At 34.8% G+C, this 20,494-nt stretch overlaps 2 protein-coding genes across 8 annotated transcripts; one reads left to right on the forward strand and one right to left on the reverse strand.

Annotated features, from left to right (window-relative positions):
- Positions 1–3,860: 3,860 nt before the first annotated feature.
- On the reverse strand, positions 3,861–15,337 carry LOC116170835 (Bardet-Biedl syndrome 4 protein homolog). 6 transcript variants are annotated; one of them, XM_031487365.1, is made up of 10 exons: positions 15,200–15,337; positions 14,975–15,144; positions 13,604–13,716; positions 10,753–10,847; positions 9,719–9,881; positions 9,504–9,657; positions 4,867–4,989; positions 4,432–4,603; positions 4,186–4,382; positions 3,861–4,122 (listed from the first exon to the last, which is right to left on the reverse strand). In XM_031487365.1, exons 1-10 carry the CDS (start codon positions 15,237–15,239, stop codon positions 3,925–3,927), a joined length of 1,425 nt encoding a protein of 474 aa, XP_031343225.1. In that variant the 5' UTR covers positions 15,240–15,337; the 3' UTR covers positions 3,861–3,924. The 6 variants fall into 6 exon arrangements, with proteins under 6 accessions (XP_031343225.1, XP_031343231.1, XP_031343237.1 ...); XM_031487371.1 differs by having other exon boundaries at positions 15,204–15,323; XM_031487377.1 differs by having other exon boundaries at positions 15,043–15,144; positions 15,200–15,223.
- LOC116170870 (solute carrier family 35 member F5) lies at positions 15,333–20,179 on the forward strand. Of its 2 annotated transcripts, none has more exons than XM_031487422.1 (9): positions 15,333–15,719; positions 15,772–15,912; positions 15,967–16,023; positions 17,991–18,260; positions 18,314–18,496; positions 18,549–18,702; positions 18,987–19,146; positions 19,199–19,444; positions 19,497–20,179. In XM_031487422.1, exons 1-9 carry the CDS (start codon positions 15,606–15,608, stop codon positions 19,564–19,566), a joined length of 1,395 nt encoding a protein of 464 aa, XP_031343282.1. In that variant the 5' UTR covers positions 15,333–15,605; the 3' UTR covers positions 19,567–20,179. The 2 variants fall into 2 exon arrangements, with proteins under 2 accessions (XP_031343282.1, XP_031343275.1); XM_031487415.1 differs by having other exon boundaries at positions 15,334–15,719; positions 19,491–20,179.
- The last annotated feature ends 315 nt before the right edge of the window (positions 20,180–20,494 follow it).

Raw genomic sequence — 20,494 nt, forward strand, 5'->3', positions numbered from 1 at the left:
ACCATCCTTGTACTATTCGAGAAAATTCTGGCACCACCATGGTACTTAATAGCAGCGATACAGCAAAACTAGTAACCATTACGTAATGGGTGACACCGTACACTTTGTAAAATGTGGTTGCATTTCTTCGTGGCCAAGCGCCAGTTAATGTCATTATTCTTTTTTGAATTATAAATGCGTCAGAACCGACTGAAATACCCATCTCAAATCAACTACCGACTTCCTTATACATACGTCAATACTTAAATGGAAAAAATGTCTTCATATTGCATGAGAAGCTAGTCGTTGAAATGCAAATTAATATCGTCGTAAAGTAAATTTGTTATAAGCTAATCGATTGGTATAGTTACTGTATTTCAATTGAGGTAACTGTATTAACATTTAACAGGCTAACTTTATGGCGCAGCTGGACTATTAGGTAGGTATACAAACTTAAGGGCAATTATTTACGAGCATAATAGCGCAGATGATTAATTTTCGGAAATCTGGAAACAGTGTCATCTCTTCACTTACAAGTAAAATGAGGTAGTTGTAGTGTCTCAAACATTCGTAATTTATCGGAATTTCTATTCGATCCATTGCTTTTTATGAAATGCATAACATTTTGCAAACAAAGAAGGTGTAGCACATATAATGGAGTGAATTAAATTGCAAATGTTCGTGCCATAGTTTTATACTCATTTTGTACTAATTTGTACTGTAAGTAACTAATTTTGAACCAGTACTTTTTAACCGCTAGGATCAACTATGAGTTTTGAGCTTCTTTTCGAAATGAGAAAAGTCCCTAAGGTTAGAACTAAATCACGGAGAAACTGACAGTAGTTTTACTAAATAATCATATTTTTGTATGTTGTCTTTATGCCTCGTATTATGATTATGAATAGCTGGAGTGCGTTTGGAACGCCGCTTGGTTGCATTTAGCGTATAGGACACATTCTAGCTAGGATATAAATTGATGGCAGAGTTTTTTTTTAATGGTTTGATGCAAAGCATATTCAACCAGCTTCAATATGTATGTATTAATTTAATTGGAGAAAAAGGATAATGAAAGAGGTCACACGCTTCTCGTCAAGGGACCCATCAAGACATTTTTTTTTGTTTTTGTTACAAGGCTTACCACAAGTAGGATAGTAACAGAGGTACAAGACCAAGGGAACTCACAGGAATACTTTCGTTTCACAAATAAATTCGAACAAGCATTCATTTCATTTCTATTTAGCGCTAATAAGGAGCATATATTATGAGGAGGGAAGAGATTTTCTTTAATTAATTTATCGATTAAGTTTTCGGATTGTTGTCTATATTTTGTACAGTTAAAAAAGATTATGGTTTAGATCACTTGTTTCTCTACAAAGTTGGCACGCATGTCCAAACCTCATTCTAATAATAGTCGTTATATACTTCAGGGGAACCTGTATATTTTTGAACCAGTACTCGTTTGGGTCGCCAGGTTGTATTATGGAATATTGCGTACTGGAAGTGGCACGGAAGTTATTCCAGGAACTTTTACGGCTCTCCTTATTTTTCTTTTTTAAGTATGCGTAAACATCGGGAATACCAAGTTTATAGTCCGTTGTGGAACCTTGCGTAATAGCTTTTTTTGCTAGTTGATCTAATGTTCGTTATCTTTAAGTCCTATAAGGGGTTTAACCCATAAGAAGTGTATTTCTTTATTCACATTAAATAATTCATTTATCATTCATTCATTTATCATACAGGCCAATTATCTAGAATGGATTTTAAAATGTTTTGGCTTATTTTAGGGTTTTCAGAGTCATTGGGTTCAGTAACGTTAACATTTTTGAAAAAGGAGAAATAGTCTCCCAGTTCCCAGGTATTTGTGTGGTTTACCGAAACACCTTCCTCATTAATAGAACGAAAAGCCGAGCAAAGCGGTGGTGAGTTTGTTTGATAAATCTTGTTCATTAAGGAAACAAATACTATTGTACAATGTAGGGTTTTGACATTGAATTTTAATAAGAAATTTCGAACTTAGATATTCTCTTCTTAAATCTAGTTGTGGTTCGAGGGCCTCTACATACAGTGGTGTGATAGGGGTGGATTTCATTGCACCTAAACAAATTCGCAGAACAGTGCTTACAAAAATTTTAATTTTATTCAACAGATGTTTACTTGCCGACCCATAAAGTATGCATCCATAATCTAACATTGATCTAATGTAAGACCGATAAAATAATAAAGAGCTGGCGACATCTGCTCCCCACCAGGTTTTGGAGATAGATTTCATGAAATTTAGTCCTTTATTGCACCTGTTTAACATATATTCAGTATGTAGTTTCCAGATTAACTTCTAAATATTTTATTGATTTGCAAAAAGAAAAATGACAGACTTAGTATATGCAATGTGCGTAATGAGTTTCTGCTGTCAGCATTTCTAATCGTACAACCGCAGTTCTTGAACCTGTGTCAGTTTGCGCGCGCAGTTATAGGAGCTCTCCGATCATTTCTTAAGATCTTCAGTACACGATCATCTGTAAAAGGTATTTCCGGTTGACGAAGAGATCAGACGATATATATTATTACCCAGAAAACCTTACCAGTCATCGAGAATTGCAGGATACGACCGCTCTGAATTAGCATCAGAAAAGCAATTGCACATCGAGTTATCAAGATTTTCAATAAAGTAATATTTTTATTTTATTATATATTATGTATATTTTCTGATTCGACCATTATTGCCATCGTAAGAAAAAAATGCCTCATATTTGCATCGTACATAAATCAGACGATGTATTATTTGCATTAGACAGGATTTATTGATTTTATCCAACACCTCTATGTTATCCAGTCATTATCATGACGAAATTAAACGAGTAAGGTATAATATAACCCACTAATGAGTTATGGACGTAAAATAACTCACTAGCAAGATAAAGTACAGGAACCATAAGTAAATCCATATAAATTTTCTGACTAAATTTTTTGTTGTTTATATTCCCCATAGCAACGAATTATTGCTTTTGTATTCCATGCACTCTAGCTTTTCGCGGAACACGCAGTTTTTAAGATTTCCACGTTTTAAACCAGCTTGAGGAGGTGTTGGATAAAGTTTTGTATGGTGCACGTGTGTTAATTACAAATAAGTCACTTGAGAAAATAACCCCACTCGGCCTGACGGCCTCGTGGGCTTACTTTTTTCTCGCGTAACTTATTTGTAATATAACACACTTATACCATAAATAACTATAAAGGTATAATTCAGGTAATGTATCGATTTTAATATTATGGGATATTTAAAAGTAGCGCTTTATCTGAGGCCAACGTTCCCAATGTTTCTTGTCATAAAGCTACCCAAATTAAGTTTTAGATATGCAAATATCACATTATTTATTTACCACGGACTTAATGCATAACAGATATTTATAATAGGCAAAGTAAAAAAATTTTGTTTTTCTCTATTCCGTGCAGGGTCGGGCTGGGCGCCATCGGGCGGTCGCGATCTTAACAAGCAGGCCGCGTCACAACTAAGAAGCAAAGCGCTGTAGATTTCCGGACGGACCGCTCAGCAATGTACAGGCTTGCGAGATCTACTTCTAATGTAATAGTTGATATAGGTATAGATCATAATATATAGATGTGGTTTCTCTGGACCAAAATGATCGTTAGATAGAAATTTCGTGCAAATTATACCTACTTATATTTAATAATATTCTAGCGTCATTTTATTATTGGTTTTTGTCGAAGCTGCTCTACCAAGATATCCAGCCGTAACCAAAATTTGCCTTGGTCGTAGTCGTAGCCGTATGTGATCAAACTGACTGCAGATCACTCTACATTTTCTGAAATTTGTGAGAAGGGTAATATAAACCACTAGAGCACAAAATTTGTATAGAAATAACTGGGATTTACTTTATTTATTTATCCATAAGTCGTAAATTATACAGACAGAAAATGTGAGATCATTCAGACTTCATCACTTTCCAATTTTCTTAAATTTTCCGTTTCGTTGATCGCCTTTTCGGACGATTTCTCGCTGTCCTTCTCTTGCTTCGCATTAGGAACCAAGGCATCTCCAACTAACGATTCACTTAGTTCTTCTAATTCGTTTCGTATCATCAGTTTTTTAAGTGCACTTTCTAAATTGTTGCTCAAATTGGTAACCTGCAAACGATTTAATACTTAGGTAATAGACATTCATTAGTATAGTTAGCATCAGGTACAAACTTGTTTATCTATTTGACTGTCGCCCTCTGAAACCCGTTTAAACTTTTCTAAAACGGTTGAAGCTTGTTCGTATTGTCCAACTGTCAGTAGGGCAAGAACGGTGTTCAGCATTGTGTTGTAATCGTTCTTTGATAGGAGCTCCGCTTGCTGAAAGGCTTTTACCGCATTCTCGGGATCTTTCAATTCAAATAATGCGCCTAAATATAAATAGGTTTAGGTTTCTAATTTTTCAACGAAAATCCTTACATCCCAAAGCAAGAAATGGTAGAGCAGCGTCCGGTCGCAAATTAACAGCGGCGCATAAAAAGTTGAAAGCGGATGCGGGTTGGCTGGTTGACAAGTGCACCAATCCCAAATTCAGCAGGACTTTCCAGTTTAATGGAGATATCCAAAGTGCTCGTTTCAGGCAGCTGATGGCCTGGAAAAATATTAGTTACGTGGTTGAATTGTTCTTAATTTTGGAGGCAAAATGTTCCGATAAAACTGTGGAAAATCAGAAATTCAACTATATCCACGTTCCTTCTATCATAGTGTCTCATTTTCAAAATCCTGGCACATGTTACCATGAGAAATCATAAAGTATTATACAGAGCAACGTACCTAGGCTTTTGGAGTCCACGAATCTCGCCGATGATGCAGAGGCCTTGAAAACTAACATCTAGAAAGGTTAAAAGTACTCACCGCCACATACTTTTGCTTCGCGAAAAAGCACATCCCAATGTTGTTCCATAAAGCGATTGAATCTGGATTTATCTGGACAGCGATTTTATATTTCGATAGAGCAACTTCATACTCCTCGTGTGCCTGCAATAAGTAACGGTTAATTAAATTTTGATTCTCTCAATTTCAAATGGCAAGCACATTTGAAATTGTTGACCAATCATACGCCTTTCGGATTACAGTATCGTCGGATTTCGTATGCATGTGAATCCAGCTTAATAGATTCGTTGACACCCTGTATACCGGTCTACAGACGTGCTTAAATAAAAGCTAATTACATTTACCGCAGCATCTTTTCTCGTGACTATTTTGCTTGACATTGGGGTCGAAAGTTGAGCACACTTTAAAATTTTACTTTTTTGAAAAAAATTAAAAATTTGAAATTATTGTAAATGTTTGTAGAGCTGTATCTTGGTAAGTATCGAACGTACAGGGCTGGTTTTGGTCTCAATTTTAAAAATATTTTTTAATAAAAGTCATAGATTAGGTAGCTAAACGAAATTTCTGAAGTCTGAATCATCTTGACCACAACCCCATAGAAACGTAGGTCAAAGTATGGAAAGGGTAATCCTACTGATAAAAATGATGCGATATGTCTGGATGAAAACAATGTCTGGAAAGGCTACAGTTAAAATAGTTCGATATTTCCAATGAAATCTGTAGGTAATATTATTAGTCCATGGATATTACCACAGTAGTTAATCTCTGATATTACGTATTGACAGGTTGCAACTAAAACAGTTGTTTTACCTTCCACAACGTTTCTGAGTAATTTGGGGAGGTATGCATCATATTGGAGTAACAGTGCGGTTTTGGACGACTACACCACTGTGGTGGGGAAGGAACCCATAGGTTAGGTCACTCCAGGGACAGACCTAGACAAAAAAATTGGGGGGGGCAGACATGACTTTTTACCAACTCAACTGAAAAATTTCCAACTCAAACGGGAAGTATCTATTAAGAATTAAGTGGTATTTTCAAGTCTAATAAATCATGTAGAAAATGTAGGATATCAGTATACGGTCTCTAATACTAATTAAAAGCATTACCAAAATACCAACCTTGTGTTGAAGAAGGAAGTGACTTTCCTATTAAAGAGTCTTTTTTTATAGATTTTGCCGCAATTCCTCATTCCTTCAATGGTCGATTTATTACATTTACGATTTACCTACTTTCGCGGCATTCGCCAACTGGTAATGAAAATTACCAACTCTTGTCAAAATTGCCAACTAGTTAAGTATTGGAGGGGCAGCCTGCCCCCCCTTGCCCCCCCATAGGTCCGTCGCTGGGGTCATTCGTCTCATTTTCAGTCGTATCTATATGTATGTGGAGGCTAATAGGTTATTAACCTGTGCCTAGCCCTCCAAGCGCCTTTTTATTTGTTTGTAGCTGGTGTTAACTGTTAAAACTAGGAACTGATTATACTTATGTTCTATTTCAAGCTTTCTTGACCTTCGTTGTTCAAAAAAGTATAAGGTTAATTAAACGCAGAACAAAGGGGTAGGTAAGTAACTAAATCTTTACATATTTTTTCACTAGAATAAACCTCAATGCAAAAACAGATTAGCGCTACTGAACACGCACAGTCCCTGAAAAAAAATCATTAAACCACTACAAGTGAATCTTTTTTATAATTCTAAAAGTTGTTTTAATTTATTAAATAGTTGGTACATATACTACTACCTAACTCAGTCTGTAATTGTACAATCTTGAGAAAAGATCTCTAAGGGCATTTTTTTTTATTTTCTGAGAAAAGAAAAACCACCCCTTAAGGTGTTTTCCATATTAACCAACAAAAAGGAAGGTATGCACTGTCCTGGTCTACAGTAATACAACTTGTCAACTTTATCAATTTCAATTTTATTATACGTTGTTTTTTAATCTCATTCGTATAAATATATATACAATAATATACGGTATCCTCTCCCTACATTAATCCATTTTAGCGCATTTCCACAAAAATAAAAAAAAATGCGCTATTGTGGCCACTTTGTCCGTCAGTCCGCTCGTTTTGCGAGGCTACAAGTTCTTTATCTTAAGAGCTATTGTTCTACTTTTTTCGCTATTTGGTTCGTTATGGTGTCGAGTCTTGTACCAAGGAAGGAATTTTTTCTGCGTTTATTACTAAAAAAATTATTGTAAAAAAACCAACAAACCGTTTTTACATGTTCCATAATTTTACACTTTTGCCGTTCATTAACCATCCTACAGATTATTTATAATTTTGTATTGTTGTCTGTCGTCTGTCTGTTGGTCTGTCCGTCTGTTCCTGTGCCTGTCTGTCCCTCTATCTGTCCGTGTGAACGATAACTTTGTTTAGAAATGTCCGATCGCTTTTACATCTCCGTTAGTTATGAACTGAATTGCATAAAATTCAATATGGGCATAGCCTTAGCCATATAATACGCAATGCCAAAAGTTGAGTCGAATCGATTCAAAATTCACAGTGCCCTTTTCGCATCGCGACCATTCATAAACCGAATTGCAAACTTTTTTCTTATAAAAGTATTTTAATGAAATTTGATACATAGGCACTTGGAATAAAGGAAAATCTAACGCCAGTTTCAAAATTTGGTTTTGCGCATGCGCAGTGCCAACTTTTTATTTATGGAAGAATTTAAACGAAATTTGATACATAGGCACTTGGGATAAAGGAAAATCAAACGCCAATTTCAAAATTTTGTTTTGCGCATGCGCAGTGCCAACTTTTTTATTTATGGAAGAATTTAAACGAAATTTGATACATAGGCATTTGGGATAAAGGAAAATCAAACGCCAATTTCAAAATTTGGTTTTGCGCATGCGCAGTGCCAACTTTTTTATTTATTGAAGAATTTAAACGAAATTTGATACATAGGCACTTGGGATAAAGGAAAATCAAACGCCAATTTCAAAATTTGGTTTTGCGCATGCGCAGTGCGAACTTTTTTATTTATGGAAGAATTTAAACGAAATTTGATACATAGGCACTTGGGATAAAGGAAAATCAAACGCCAATTTCAAAATTTGGTTTTGCGCATGCACAGTGCCAACTTTTTTATTTATGGAAGAATTTAAATGAAATGTGATACATAGGCACTTGGAATAAAGGAAAAATCTAACGCCAGTTTCAAAATTTGGTTTTGCGCATGCGCAGTGTCAACTTTTTTATTTATGGAAGCATTTAAATGAAATTTGATACTTTGGCGCTTGGAACAAAGGAAAATCTAACATTAGTTTCCAAATTTAGGTTTGCGCATGCGCAGTTCCAACTTTCTTATTTAGAAAAGCAATGAAATTGAAATAGCATGTCAAAAATGGATTGCTCATGTGCAACGTTATCTTTCATATTTGTGGACGGATTTTTACGATTTTAATAGAAGTTGCATCTTACAAATGGGAAATGAATGCAAGTGGAAATGCGCTTTATGTAAATCGTTTACGATTACTTTTTAACTTGTTTGCTCTTATTGACGTCAATTGAAAATGTTTTTCTCATCCCACCTCTTTCACCAAAGTCTTTCACCCACATGCCTGATGTTTGTAAATCCCTGTGAAATTCAACTTTTTTCAAAGTTCTCACAAAAGTCCCATTAATTAAGTTTCGATTGGAGTTTTAAACCTACGTTCTGCACTTTTAAATATTCGCATCTAATATTCCCCCTTTTCATTTCATCTTGCCGATTAAGATTGCCAATAAATAACTCGTTTGTGCGAACATCTAGTTCTTTTTGAACTTTTAATTACTTTCTTCAGATTTTCATCCTACCATCTGATTGTTTATATCGACGATGTACTTACCTATTACTGAAATTCCTTTGCAAAATCCGTTTTGTTCTGTTTTTCTCGTTAAAAAAGTGAACTCGTTATTTCCCTCTCGTTTGTAGATACTATATCTCTTTTCTTTGCAAGCAAAACTGTCCAATTCTCATCAACTCGTTCTGCACTCCACCGCGCATTTACTACAAACACTATTCCCGATAGGTGTAATTATTATTGGTGGAATAAAACCACCATTTTGTTTGATTGCACTTTGTTCTTTAAACAAGGATAGTTTAAAACGTTCATTTTTGATTTTATCACGTTACTTTGAAGAATTTTAAATGTGATCAGTGCAATGATACAACCAACAATAAGGCTAATTTAAGAAATCGTCGTCTATTTAATTGTGAACAATGGAATTACACAAAGAACAATAAGGACAAGTTAAAGAATCATCATCTAGCGCGTAACATTTCCAAAGTCTTCAATTGTGTGTAAAAGTTTTTTTTTTTAATCGGTTTTTTATCAATTATTCATAAACCTTTCAGCCGATTCGAAACGTTGTATCAAAAATCTGTCAACGGTGTCTTGTACAGCTAAAAAAGTGGCAATGAGAAAATGTTTTATCTTTTTATATCTGTTCAATCAAGAAAACAACAAAACGAAATTGGCAAATTTCGGTTTTTCTGTTATATCTTCGGAAGTAATCGGAAATTTCTAGCTTTCTTTAAAGCTTAATAATAACTCTTTATTGCTTTAATCTTTTCTTTAATTTGACCATGGTCAAAAATATTCAACAAAATAAAAAGCAACGTGGCTAACAGTAGACTAACCAAAAACAAGTTACCCACATTTACCTGAGTGATGCATCCAATACCCAAAAGCGCCTCTGAACAACTGGGATTCAAAGCTACGGCTGAACTCAAACATTGAAATGCCGGCTGGACTTGCCCCAACTTCAGGTGAAGAAGGCCAGATTGCGTTAGCATCGACGTGCTATCGGGACAAGACCTAATTTAATTAGAGATTTTCGTTATCATCACTATTTTATACGGGAGACAACGAATCTTACTCTAAAGCTGCATTGCTGACATTGATAGCTGTTTGCAAATCTCCTTCCGATATCAATATTTTGATTAGGAGCGTGTACGAGCATTCCTGTTTTCCTAACTGTACTGCCTTCTTCGTATACTCTTTGGCTTTAGCGTTTTCTCCCAAGGAGACCCAGCATTGCCCTGGAAAAATCAGAACAATAATGAAGTATTGAACATTGCGTATTTGCACAAACACTATTTGTTTACAAAAGGTTTTCGCTTTCGTGAATAGACGCGGAGATCTGAAAAATGACTGTCGGATCTCGCTACTTTTATAAATATATTATCGTATCAATTAAACGAGAAATTTTCTGAATTACATCCATTGGGACCAAACGCTACGCTGCCTTGCTACTTACTGTGGTTGGGTTCTTAATTTCGTGCATCTACATTCGTCATCCTGTCGAGACAGAAACTCCTTCATTCTGAGTTGTATTTCTGACGTTATGATTTCTTTTAGTTACGTATATAAGTTGACTAACATGTTTTCCCCTTTTCCTCTATCTATCCCATCTGTCCATTTGTCCTATTTTTTTATTCCGGTCATTGCGATAAGAGCGTTATCGCTACGTAGGTTAATCAGTTTCAAGATAAGATCGCCGAAATTAGCAGATGTTAATTGGCGTATTTGAGCGTATTTGAAAAGACAATCTGTCTTGTTTAATTGTCAAGTTGTGTAGAAGAAAGCTAGAGAGTATTTAAAGAATTTCCTTTACGTCGTGATAAAAGTGAACGATAAGTCGAAGTAAGTGGAGGCGTGTTTTCACGTTTACGAAAAAGTTTAGTCGGAGTACTGTGGCTATCGATATTATTTCGATTTCTGACTATTTCGTTCGTTTATTTCCGTTTAGTTAACTCTGTATACGAAAGGGTTACTTAGGCATGACATTTTTTTATGTAAATTGATCGTGTTTTTAAAGTTCCAAAATATTTTTCGTTAACATTTCAGGTTCTTTTGAACTTGGTGCCTTTCACAACCCAATAGTGTTACCGTATACGATATGTTACTTACCAATGTTGTGATAAATCTCCCAATCGGGTTTAGTTGAAATTCTTTCTGCTTCCAAATATGCTTCTAGCGCAATCCTGTACTTTCGCAATAGGTATCTTAAATATTAATAAAACGTGTTATTATTACAAACATGCATTATTAAATGTACATTTGCTGGTATGAGTCTTTCGACGATAAATATCCACTTTATGTATAATGTACTAGACGTTTTCCAGCTTTGATTCCGAAAGTATCAGATCACATTTAAGTATTTCAGATTGTACCATTTCAATTTCAAAAGACAGCAATTGAATTTCAGTTTAGTCAATTTGGATTTAGAACATAGCAAATGTATATTAGGCTATATAACTTAATTTCAGAAAAGATGAATTCTATTTCAGAGAAAAACATTTTTCTTTCAGAAATTATATTTCAAATTCTGAACGACCGTGGTATTATATAATATGAGCGAGGCATGATCGACAACATATTGATCTTATTATATACTTGAATCGTTCATTATGTCTATGATCAATCGTATATTGTGTTATAAAAGAATACCTCGAAACTGTCATACATTTCCCAGTATGCTATAAATTGAAACAAGCCTTTTATCTAAAATATGTTTTATTCCCAGGTTGCTCATTTCGGAAATTTCTGATGTACAGTAATTATGTGTGAAATGAAGAATTTGGCATTTGTTAACATTTGGTACTCGAAGACAATTTTTCACAATCGTTTCGATTTAGGGTCATTTGGTTCCAGTGGTTTTAGCAGGGAGGACTATGGTCCGAGTCTTAGCAACGTCGCGGCAGTTTAGTTTCATTCACGACTTTATTCAATGTGAAATCACAGGGAACATTGTCGACAACTACTACCGTATCCTGCCAATAATTACTGCTTTCATTTTAGTGCGTGAAGCTCTGGTGTAGTTCGTCCGGAGCAGTTCATTTTGCAAGTTTATCATTTTGCGCACATTTGAATTGACATTCACAGTACGTAAATAACCACAAAATATTCCAAGGAACAAGCAAATAGGTGGTGCTTGAGGAGACAAGGGAAATCCAATTTCGGGCGCGTCAGAGCTCGAAGCTTTCTTAAAAGGAACACAGGGCATCGTGCACGGTACAGCTTAGAGCTCCTCTTTCACTCAAACGGAAAGCAGTAAATGTAAGCAGACTAGCCATGCATATAAGCAGCTTTTGAAGTAAAAGATCCCCGTCGCCGTTCTATCGAGATAATTGTTGCCAAATTGCCATCGGGCTTAGTTAAACCGAATTATTTTTGTCTCGATGCATAACAATCGCTTTCAAAGCCGGCTTTAATACTTAAGATCTCTTAGGTAAATCGGCGAATACGGGCATAAAACAATAAAGGCCAAAAAATGAAGTTTCTAGCATGACTTTTATGTTGTTCTTAAGGAATGAATATTTAACTTGTAAAGAAAGCGCTCGGGGACAGTTAAAACTCTTTCATTGTATAGTAAAACGTAACATACTTTGTAAAAAGGAGTACAAGTTGGTCGGTGAATGAAATTCATGCATTCCAGTTAGGAAAGGTGCAAGATTGTTGACACCAGTTACCAAGTTAAGAAGAAATGTGCTGTTTAGAAGATTCAGTGCAAACTACTACCTATTGGAATACTGCAGATAAATTCTTATCAATTAACATTAATTAATTGAAATAGAGATAATATTTGCAAGTAGCTATAATCCTAGATGAATATGTGTATGGTCTGATATGAATTAATGGAACAGATGAGGGCGTTGGTCAGAGACGGACTTAATAAATTAAAGCTAGGAGCATTGAATAATAAGATTTATTATTCAATGCTAGGAGTTACAGATTTTTGTATGCGCTTTATTATTCCTGCAAATTAAGACGCGCGAAATTATGCGTTCGGCTGTTAACTCTTTGTAATTGGAAATGGAATTGACCCAACTGTTGTATTTGCACAATCCCAATTTTTTTATTTGTTCAGATATTTTAATGAAGTTTTGTATGTAGGCAACTCGAATAAAAGTAAATCTAATGCCGATCCAAAAAATGTGTTTTACAAGCTATGCCGATCTGGTGAGACAAAATCAACCCCTTAAGGTATGTTGTAAAAATGATGTATTGATCTCAAGGATCGTTCGTTATTTAGTTGTATCGGATTATTGTTTTTTATATTAGTAGTTTAGTTCTTCAGTTGAAATATCAGCATGTACTATTATTGTATTCGTTTATAAATACAAGATACAAATGGTAGGTAGTATGTAAGTCAGTATTTAAAACCTAATTTACAGTCCATCGCTCCAGTGTATCATTTTGTTTGAGATTTTATTTTTTTTTATTGTATCCGTTCTAATCAAGGCAGCTGCCAACAATCAATAAAAATGACTGACGGTAGAAACATGTCATTTCGAAATTTGAAATATTACATTAACAACTTCTGTCATGCCGTCACACAACAATTTGCTAAAGGAAATAGGTATATACTTAAGTATTGAGTTTGTTGTAGCCAATTTCTGTAATCAAATAAGTAATTTCATTTTTTTCATGTTAATTTTTCAATAAGTACATCTGAAAACACTAAATATTTCTGAAACAGTTGGAAATATGTACAGGACATTTTACATCAAATATTCTACAGTGTTCTGACGGATCCAAAAATTGAATAATATACAGGGGACTGTATTTAGGTAAAATAAGATAAGTTGGTGTTGGTCACTGTTGGGTCACACCACACCCGGTATTAAGTTTTTGGTGCACGCAAGTTTTTTCTAGATGAGGGTCTAATCTAGAATTTTTTTGTAACCTCTAGCACTGACATTTTTTAATTGAAATGCTTAATTGTTCCACCTTGTATACTTCGTACCTATATACTTACAAACATTTAGCAACTTCTTTAATATTATCAGCATTGTCGCAGTTGAGTTTATGACACATCTGAAATGATTCCAACGCTTCCTGAATTTTATCTTCTTCTCGTAAAATAACACCCTGAAATAGCAGACAAGTTATTCGTTAATGATATGTCTTGCAAATTATTATATGTGAGTACCATGTGCACAACAATTCTATTTTTTTAAACGGCACTGCCACTAAATAAAAAGCAAGATAAAAGCATTGACTCCGCTTCCAAATACTATGAAAAAAGTAATAATATCATCATTTTGCAGTATAATCGATCGCCAGAACAGCTCATGGGAAAGTAACTCGTTGGGGGAAGTTAAGCTACACATACTGTCTGCAAAGTATGGAATATCGTAGATATATATTACCTACTGTTAATACTGATTCTGCCGGAAAACGGTTTAAAAAACGCTGTTTAGAATGTTTTATTGGGCGTTATAAACTGATGGACATTTGTTATTCTTATGAAAAACAAAAGCGCAGCCAACATTATTTTGATTTTTTTAAATAGCAATGCAAATCCTTTTTGGGTTCGTATAAGATTTTTTTTTAATTTTCAATTAAGCTTTAGGTTTGTATAAAAATTAAACTCTTAGCAATTTCTATACCGATGTTGACGTAACAAAACTCAAATAGCACTCGTAGCTATACAACGAGCCTCCCAACGAGCTATACATTATCCGTTGGAAGTTCTCGTTCTTATCTTTCTAGCTGCGAAGCTATATACCTATGTAGGAACACGGCTTGCAACGAAAAGCAACAACTACCGTAATCTTTGAACATGTATCAGTTTTAGCAAGATATACATTTATCCAAAAAGTGGTGTGCACCCTTCCAATCACTTTCCGAAGGCATGATTTCAGATCTTCAGCACACTAAACACTGTATAAGGCCAAAAAGACTTTTCGTTCAACATTGACACGATCCTATTCCGGAAGTCGCTCGCATCTTAAGAAAAACATAGATTGTAGATCCACACAAGGTGTGCTGTGGACCGGCAATCTTTCCTGACGAAAGATACTTATACTATGCTACTACATTCTTATTTTTTTATGGGCACCATTTTAAACCAAGAAAGAAAGGAAAAACTAGAAATTAATTCGTTAGTTATAAAATTAAGAAAAAAGGTCCGATTTGATTTGCCTCGAGCGCTAAGTTGGGGTGTAACCTTTCGTGATTCATTTCATATTGTATTCAATCTTTTTCGATGGGGCAGATGGCACTGTTCAAAACTTTTTACGAGTGCTACGTTGCCAGTTTTATATGTAAATACAACATAAGTACCTACAGAATAACAAACCGATTAGGTGCAATGTGCATTATTACATTAAAGTGATCTACGTACTTGTTTAAAAAAGGCATATTCGTGTTTGCCGCTACTCATTTTTATTTGTCTCTTTATCAGTTCCTTACATTTAGCAATTTCTCCTCGAACGTAATACAAATGAATTAGCCAGTTCAACTGCTCTAATGGATTGGAATCAAAAGTCGCGGTTGCCATTTTCTTATCTTTCCCTAAAACAATCGAACATGAGTGTCGCGACGTCGACGTCGAAATTTGCGAGCACACCAACTGAAGTAACCTGCTTCCCGTTTGCCACATAACTCATTATAAAATCCACCTTTTTTTCACCTTACAGGTTTATTGAAAATTGTTATGGATAATGATTTGTGGTTTTGTATACCGCCACGTTGCGTAGCAACGAGATTGACGTCATAGCTGTCAGATGGCTGCTAATTGTCAAACATAGATTTATCTAATGACCCGTTAATTTGTTGTTTACTGTTCGCGTAGTTGCTATAATAAGAGGCTTGCTTTATTTTCTATGGGTTCCACGCTATAAGTAATTATTTTCGCCAAAAAAAAGTTTAGGAATTATGTTTAGTAAGAAGGGATTATGTGCGGGTTTTTATTGTTACTTGTCACCTACTCATTTATTTAGATAAGTTTGTTGTAAATTATGTAATTTTGTACCATGGAAGAAGTTAGTTTTAGTTCTGTACTAACGAAGACACAACGTCTTGTGCTCGGACTGTTTGTTTTATTACTGGTTGATATTATTTGGGTGTCTTCCTCCGAACTTACAAAGGTAAGGTATTTGTCAGTGGTCCCATAAGCTCACAGTTCACATTTCTTTCTAGTATATTTACCATAATGAAGCATTTGAAAAACCATTTTTTAGTACATATGTTAAAACTTCGATGTTTACTTTGTACTTATTAGGCTTCTGTTTTTGGCCACCGTGGCGAGAGCACTGTACTAGTAAGCCTAACAATTATATGGTAAGTAGCTGTAAAACTGCAAAGTAGGTTTATTTGCTACCTTCATTTTTTCAGTTTATTGATCCCAATCAAGAAGACGAGAATTTTTATTCGGATTCTGTTTCTAGTTTGGTACGTAATAGAATAAGGAGGCATGCAACTTTCCCCCGGTCTTGTTATGTTAAATTGCTATGTGAATCATTTGCATATGTTTACTTTGCTCTGTTTCTCAATGTAATTATAATACTACGTAGAAGTTATCTCGGAAGTTATATTCTCAGTAAGCTACAGTAGCAGTAGTAAGCATATGGTATAGCTTTCAGAAAAGCGGAAAATTGGGTTGGTGGGTTGCATGTCATGCAATGCTTTTAGGGGTAGACAGGTCGTTGCAATTACACTGCTTTTGATTGTATTTACCCTACTGTAAAGATTTAATTTTGTGTTTGGTGTAATAGGTATGTTATACCAGTGGTATCAACTAGAGTGCCAAACTTAGCAAACACTTTAGGTGTACCTAATAAGTAATAATATTGTATGTGTATTTGATCTTGTCAACTGATCAACATCTTCTGTACAGCCAAAAAAACAACAATGTTACAAGGACAAATCACAAGGGAAGGTTTATTACCTACTATTGCTTTTCCACCTAACCCTTAAAGAATAATAACAAAATACGCAGTTATCGACGTTTAGTACAGTCAAATTAGATCAAATTTCCACGAATAGGGGAAGTAATTGAAAGAAAGCTGAAAATTGGTATAGAGGTACATTATTAGGGCTTATACTCGAACATACTAAAAGTCGGGGCCGAAACTCCTAGAGCTCGAGCCGCCATCTTGGAAAAAAGGTACTCCAAATCACTTTTTCGCTGATATCTCGGTAGTCGTCCATTCTAGCAAGTAAAGTTTCATATAAAAAAGAAAGATAATAAAATTTTGTATAAAAAAGATGGTATGCACTTTTTTTGTATTTTCGATATTTACGTCGATATTCCACATTGAATATAGAGCATAATCTTTTTTCAGATGTAGGTGCATTACTTTCAGCACTCGCGTGCTTTAAACATGAATATGTTTAAAAAATTGATATAGTTGACATTTTAGGGCATGTTGACCAGTGAAGAGAAGGGCAGTTTTATCTAAAATTAAACACTTACGACATATCGTACTCACTCAACAGATGTGTGTTTTGTATTTCTCGTTAATACAATCACTGTTAATGTATGGAATTGTTGGCTGGGGGTATTTTATGCTAGTGAATCCTTAAACAGCCTTATACAGGGTGGTGCTTAGCACGACGCAGCACAAGGAGTCAATGGTAATTTCTTTATAGTCAATTACTAGCTCCCCTAATTATTTTAGAGCAAAAGTCTAAAGAAGTTTTTGTAGAGAAAAAAATACTGCATCTGTTCATACGATTACTTATAATTTTCCGTTTTTCAAAACCGTAGAAATTAACAAAATAAAAAGGTTCATTTTTCAATAAAACAGATATGCCTTGGAATTACCTAAAAAATCAGCGATCACGTTTCATTATTTGCCTTTGACGTTTATTAAATTTATACTTGTTTATAAATTAGTTCGGCTCGAGTTTTGGTCCCGACTTTTAGTATGTTCGAATACAAGCCCTAATGTACCTCTATACCAATTTTCAGCTTTCTTTCAATTATTTCCGCTATTTTTCCTAATTTGACTGGCCTAGTTATCAATAAACAAAAATCCTCTATGGTGCAAACTTTACTGTATGTATATCACAGGACTAAAGTGCATCATATAATTTGTGATCACTGTATGGCCACACTGTCAGTATAAATCCACTGTATACATGTTACTAACAGTGTGACTATGTTTCCTATTGACTGCGCCATGTTTACTCCAGATTTGAATATAAAAACATGGGAGTTAAGCCAGTTAAGTATGTATTTTTAAAATCAAGTCAGTCGATGATAATCTGTACCTTCGTAATCGTTTGACTGATTTGCGCGCCAAATGGGTACTCTTTTTCCATTGGTCAATATCTTCGGTCAACTACGAACTGCCAGCGCGAACGCGGGCGACTAAAAAAAATTGCCATCACTAATCGTAGACATTATTTTACAGAGTAACCCCACTTACGTTCCTGTCAAGACGCTCGATAGAGAACATTTCGATAGGAGTTCGGGAACTGAAAGTGATGATTCTTCCATTCGTTCCGTACGCTTCAATAAATTAGCGGAAGTGCGTCATATGGCCGAGTCGGAAGCGGGCGAGGCTCTTCTGGCGAGACTTTCGTATCAAGCCAGCGTTCGTGCGGGCGAAGTAGCTAGAAAAGCGGCCACCAAGCTACCAGTGCATAAAGTCGCGCGGATAGCGTTTATATTTTGCATTTTGGTGCCTAATCACATTTTTTTACTAAAATTGTGTGATTTACTTTTTGATTTTAGTGGTTTTTGGCAAACTACAGTTACCAACTGGCTTTGGCGAAAACCGAAGCTGGGATGGTGAACCTACTGTCTTCCAGTTCTAGTCTATTTACTCTTATACTATCTGCGTTATTTCCATCAAACCACGCCGATCGTTTTACCATTTCAAAGTTGGTGGCAGTATCGATGTCTATTAGTGGTTTGGTAGCTAATCTATCATTGCTCGCCGCTTAATAATCAAATGAGTGTTTTTCAGGCCTTAGTAAGTTTATCCGATTTAAAGTTAGAATCTCATTTTCCATTTGGTGCTGCATTATCCTTAGTAAGCGCGTTTGCGTATGCGACGTATTTGGTATTTTTAAGGCGGAAAGTCGATGATGAAGACAAGATGGATATTCCTTTATTTTTTGGTAAGCATATATTACAATACTTTAAAAGGTCATTTTTTAATACAATTCTATTATACAGTGTGAGTTGTATAATAAATACATTTCAAAAAGTTACAAATATATTCGCATTTTTAAAGTATTAAGGCATATTATAGCAAAGTGTTGCAAATGTGGTCGGTCCTTCAGCCAAGGTATAAATATGTCTGTGTAAAACAGTCAAGATTGCGTAAATATTAATAACCCAAAATATGAGTAAAAGTTGATAAATGTCACCAATAGCAATAACAGTCTATCTACACTTTTAGGTTTCGTTGGACTATTTAATTTAATATTACTCTGGCCATTATTTTTCCTTCTCCATTATAACAATTGGGAAAATTTCGAATGGCCCACAAAACATCAATGGCTCTTTTTAATTTTAAACGGATTAGTAGGAACTGTAGTGTCGGAGGCGTTATGGCTATGGTTAGTATGTTAGTGAAATACCAACGGTGTAATCTAACTTTATTGTTTGTAGGGGCTGTTTTTTAACCTCGTCATTAATTGCCACGATAGCTATAAGTTTAACAATTCCTTTAACAATGCTTGCAGATGTCATGCTAAAAAAAGTTTCGTACCCGTGTCTTTTTTACGCAGGAACAGTTCCAATTCTAATAGCATTTTTATCGGTTGCAATTCTCGCGCATTACGAAAACTGGGACCCCGTCTTTGATATACTTCGTTGTGCCTACCACAATATTTGTCGACGAGCAAAATTTGTGCGGTAAGTTTGCTTCTAGTTTTATGAATCGTTAAATGTTACATTGCAGTTATAGGTTGCCCGAGTTGCAATCTGAACAGACGGAAGCACTGATTAGTATTAATAATAATGAACATGAAGCTTGAATCGGCCATCGCATTCCAGCTAAGTATTATAATGTTTATTTTGGTCACGAATTATTCTATAATGCACATAGGCTGGAAAGTTACAAAAATTAATAAATAATACAAATACTCGAGTGCTGTTATTTTGTTATGATCTCTTGCACTGTAGACTCTTGCTTAAAATTTAAATTTATGAGGCAATTTTAACATTAATTCGATGTGCATCCACATAACAGAGTAATAGCACCATACTATTATATTGATTTGTTAAATTTTTATGTTATAAACATTTATAGGTTATTATTGACAGATAAGGCTGTGACTTAGCATATTTAGACTCGTTCTTGTTTTATCGTCTTATTTTATTCTTACTTATACTTACAAAGTATTTTAAGCTAAGCTCATTATTTTAACAAAAAAACAACCTAGGTGTCGTAGAAGATAGCAGACAATTGAATTCTGTGCGACTTTGATTTTTATCGAAGTAGTAAATTTATAAAATATGATCAAAACTGTGAATTAATTGTATGTATTGCCATTTTCAAAACGGAAGGGAGTGTGTAGAAACCATCTATTAAGTTTATACAATTCAGTCCGTAGCACTTTCATAAATAAAATTTTCTATTTCAGTCCACATTATTCTAGGCTATGCCGTGCAAATTTACAAACCCAATCTAATCGTTTATTAATTACTGAATCATGTATCATAAGAAAGGTCCTTATTGTATTGTAAAACACAAAGTAATTCTGTTTATGGTCGATGCAATTTGTAAGGGAGATGTCAAGCTATCAGAAGTCCACTAGTGAAGTTTTATGATGTTTTTTTACGAAAATGACGATTGTACACATTTATTTCAAAACGCAAGGGTAGTAAATTGCTCACAAAAAACTCTTATCTATCTAAACATTTACCAATTATGAGACAAACATTGGAAAAACGGTTATTAGA

The sequence above is a fragment of the Photinus pyralis genome, unplaced genomic scaffold (genome assembly GCF_008802855.1).
Source record: "Photinus pyralis isolate 1611_PpyrPB1 unplaced genomic scaffold, Ppyr1.3 Ppyr1.4_LG1, whole genome shotgun sequence".
Classification (NCBI taxonomy): Eukaryota; Metazoa; Arthropoda; class Insecta; order Coleoptera; family Lampyridae; genus Photinus; species Photinus pyralis.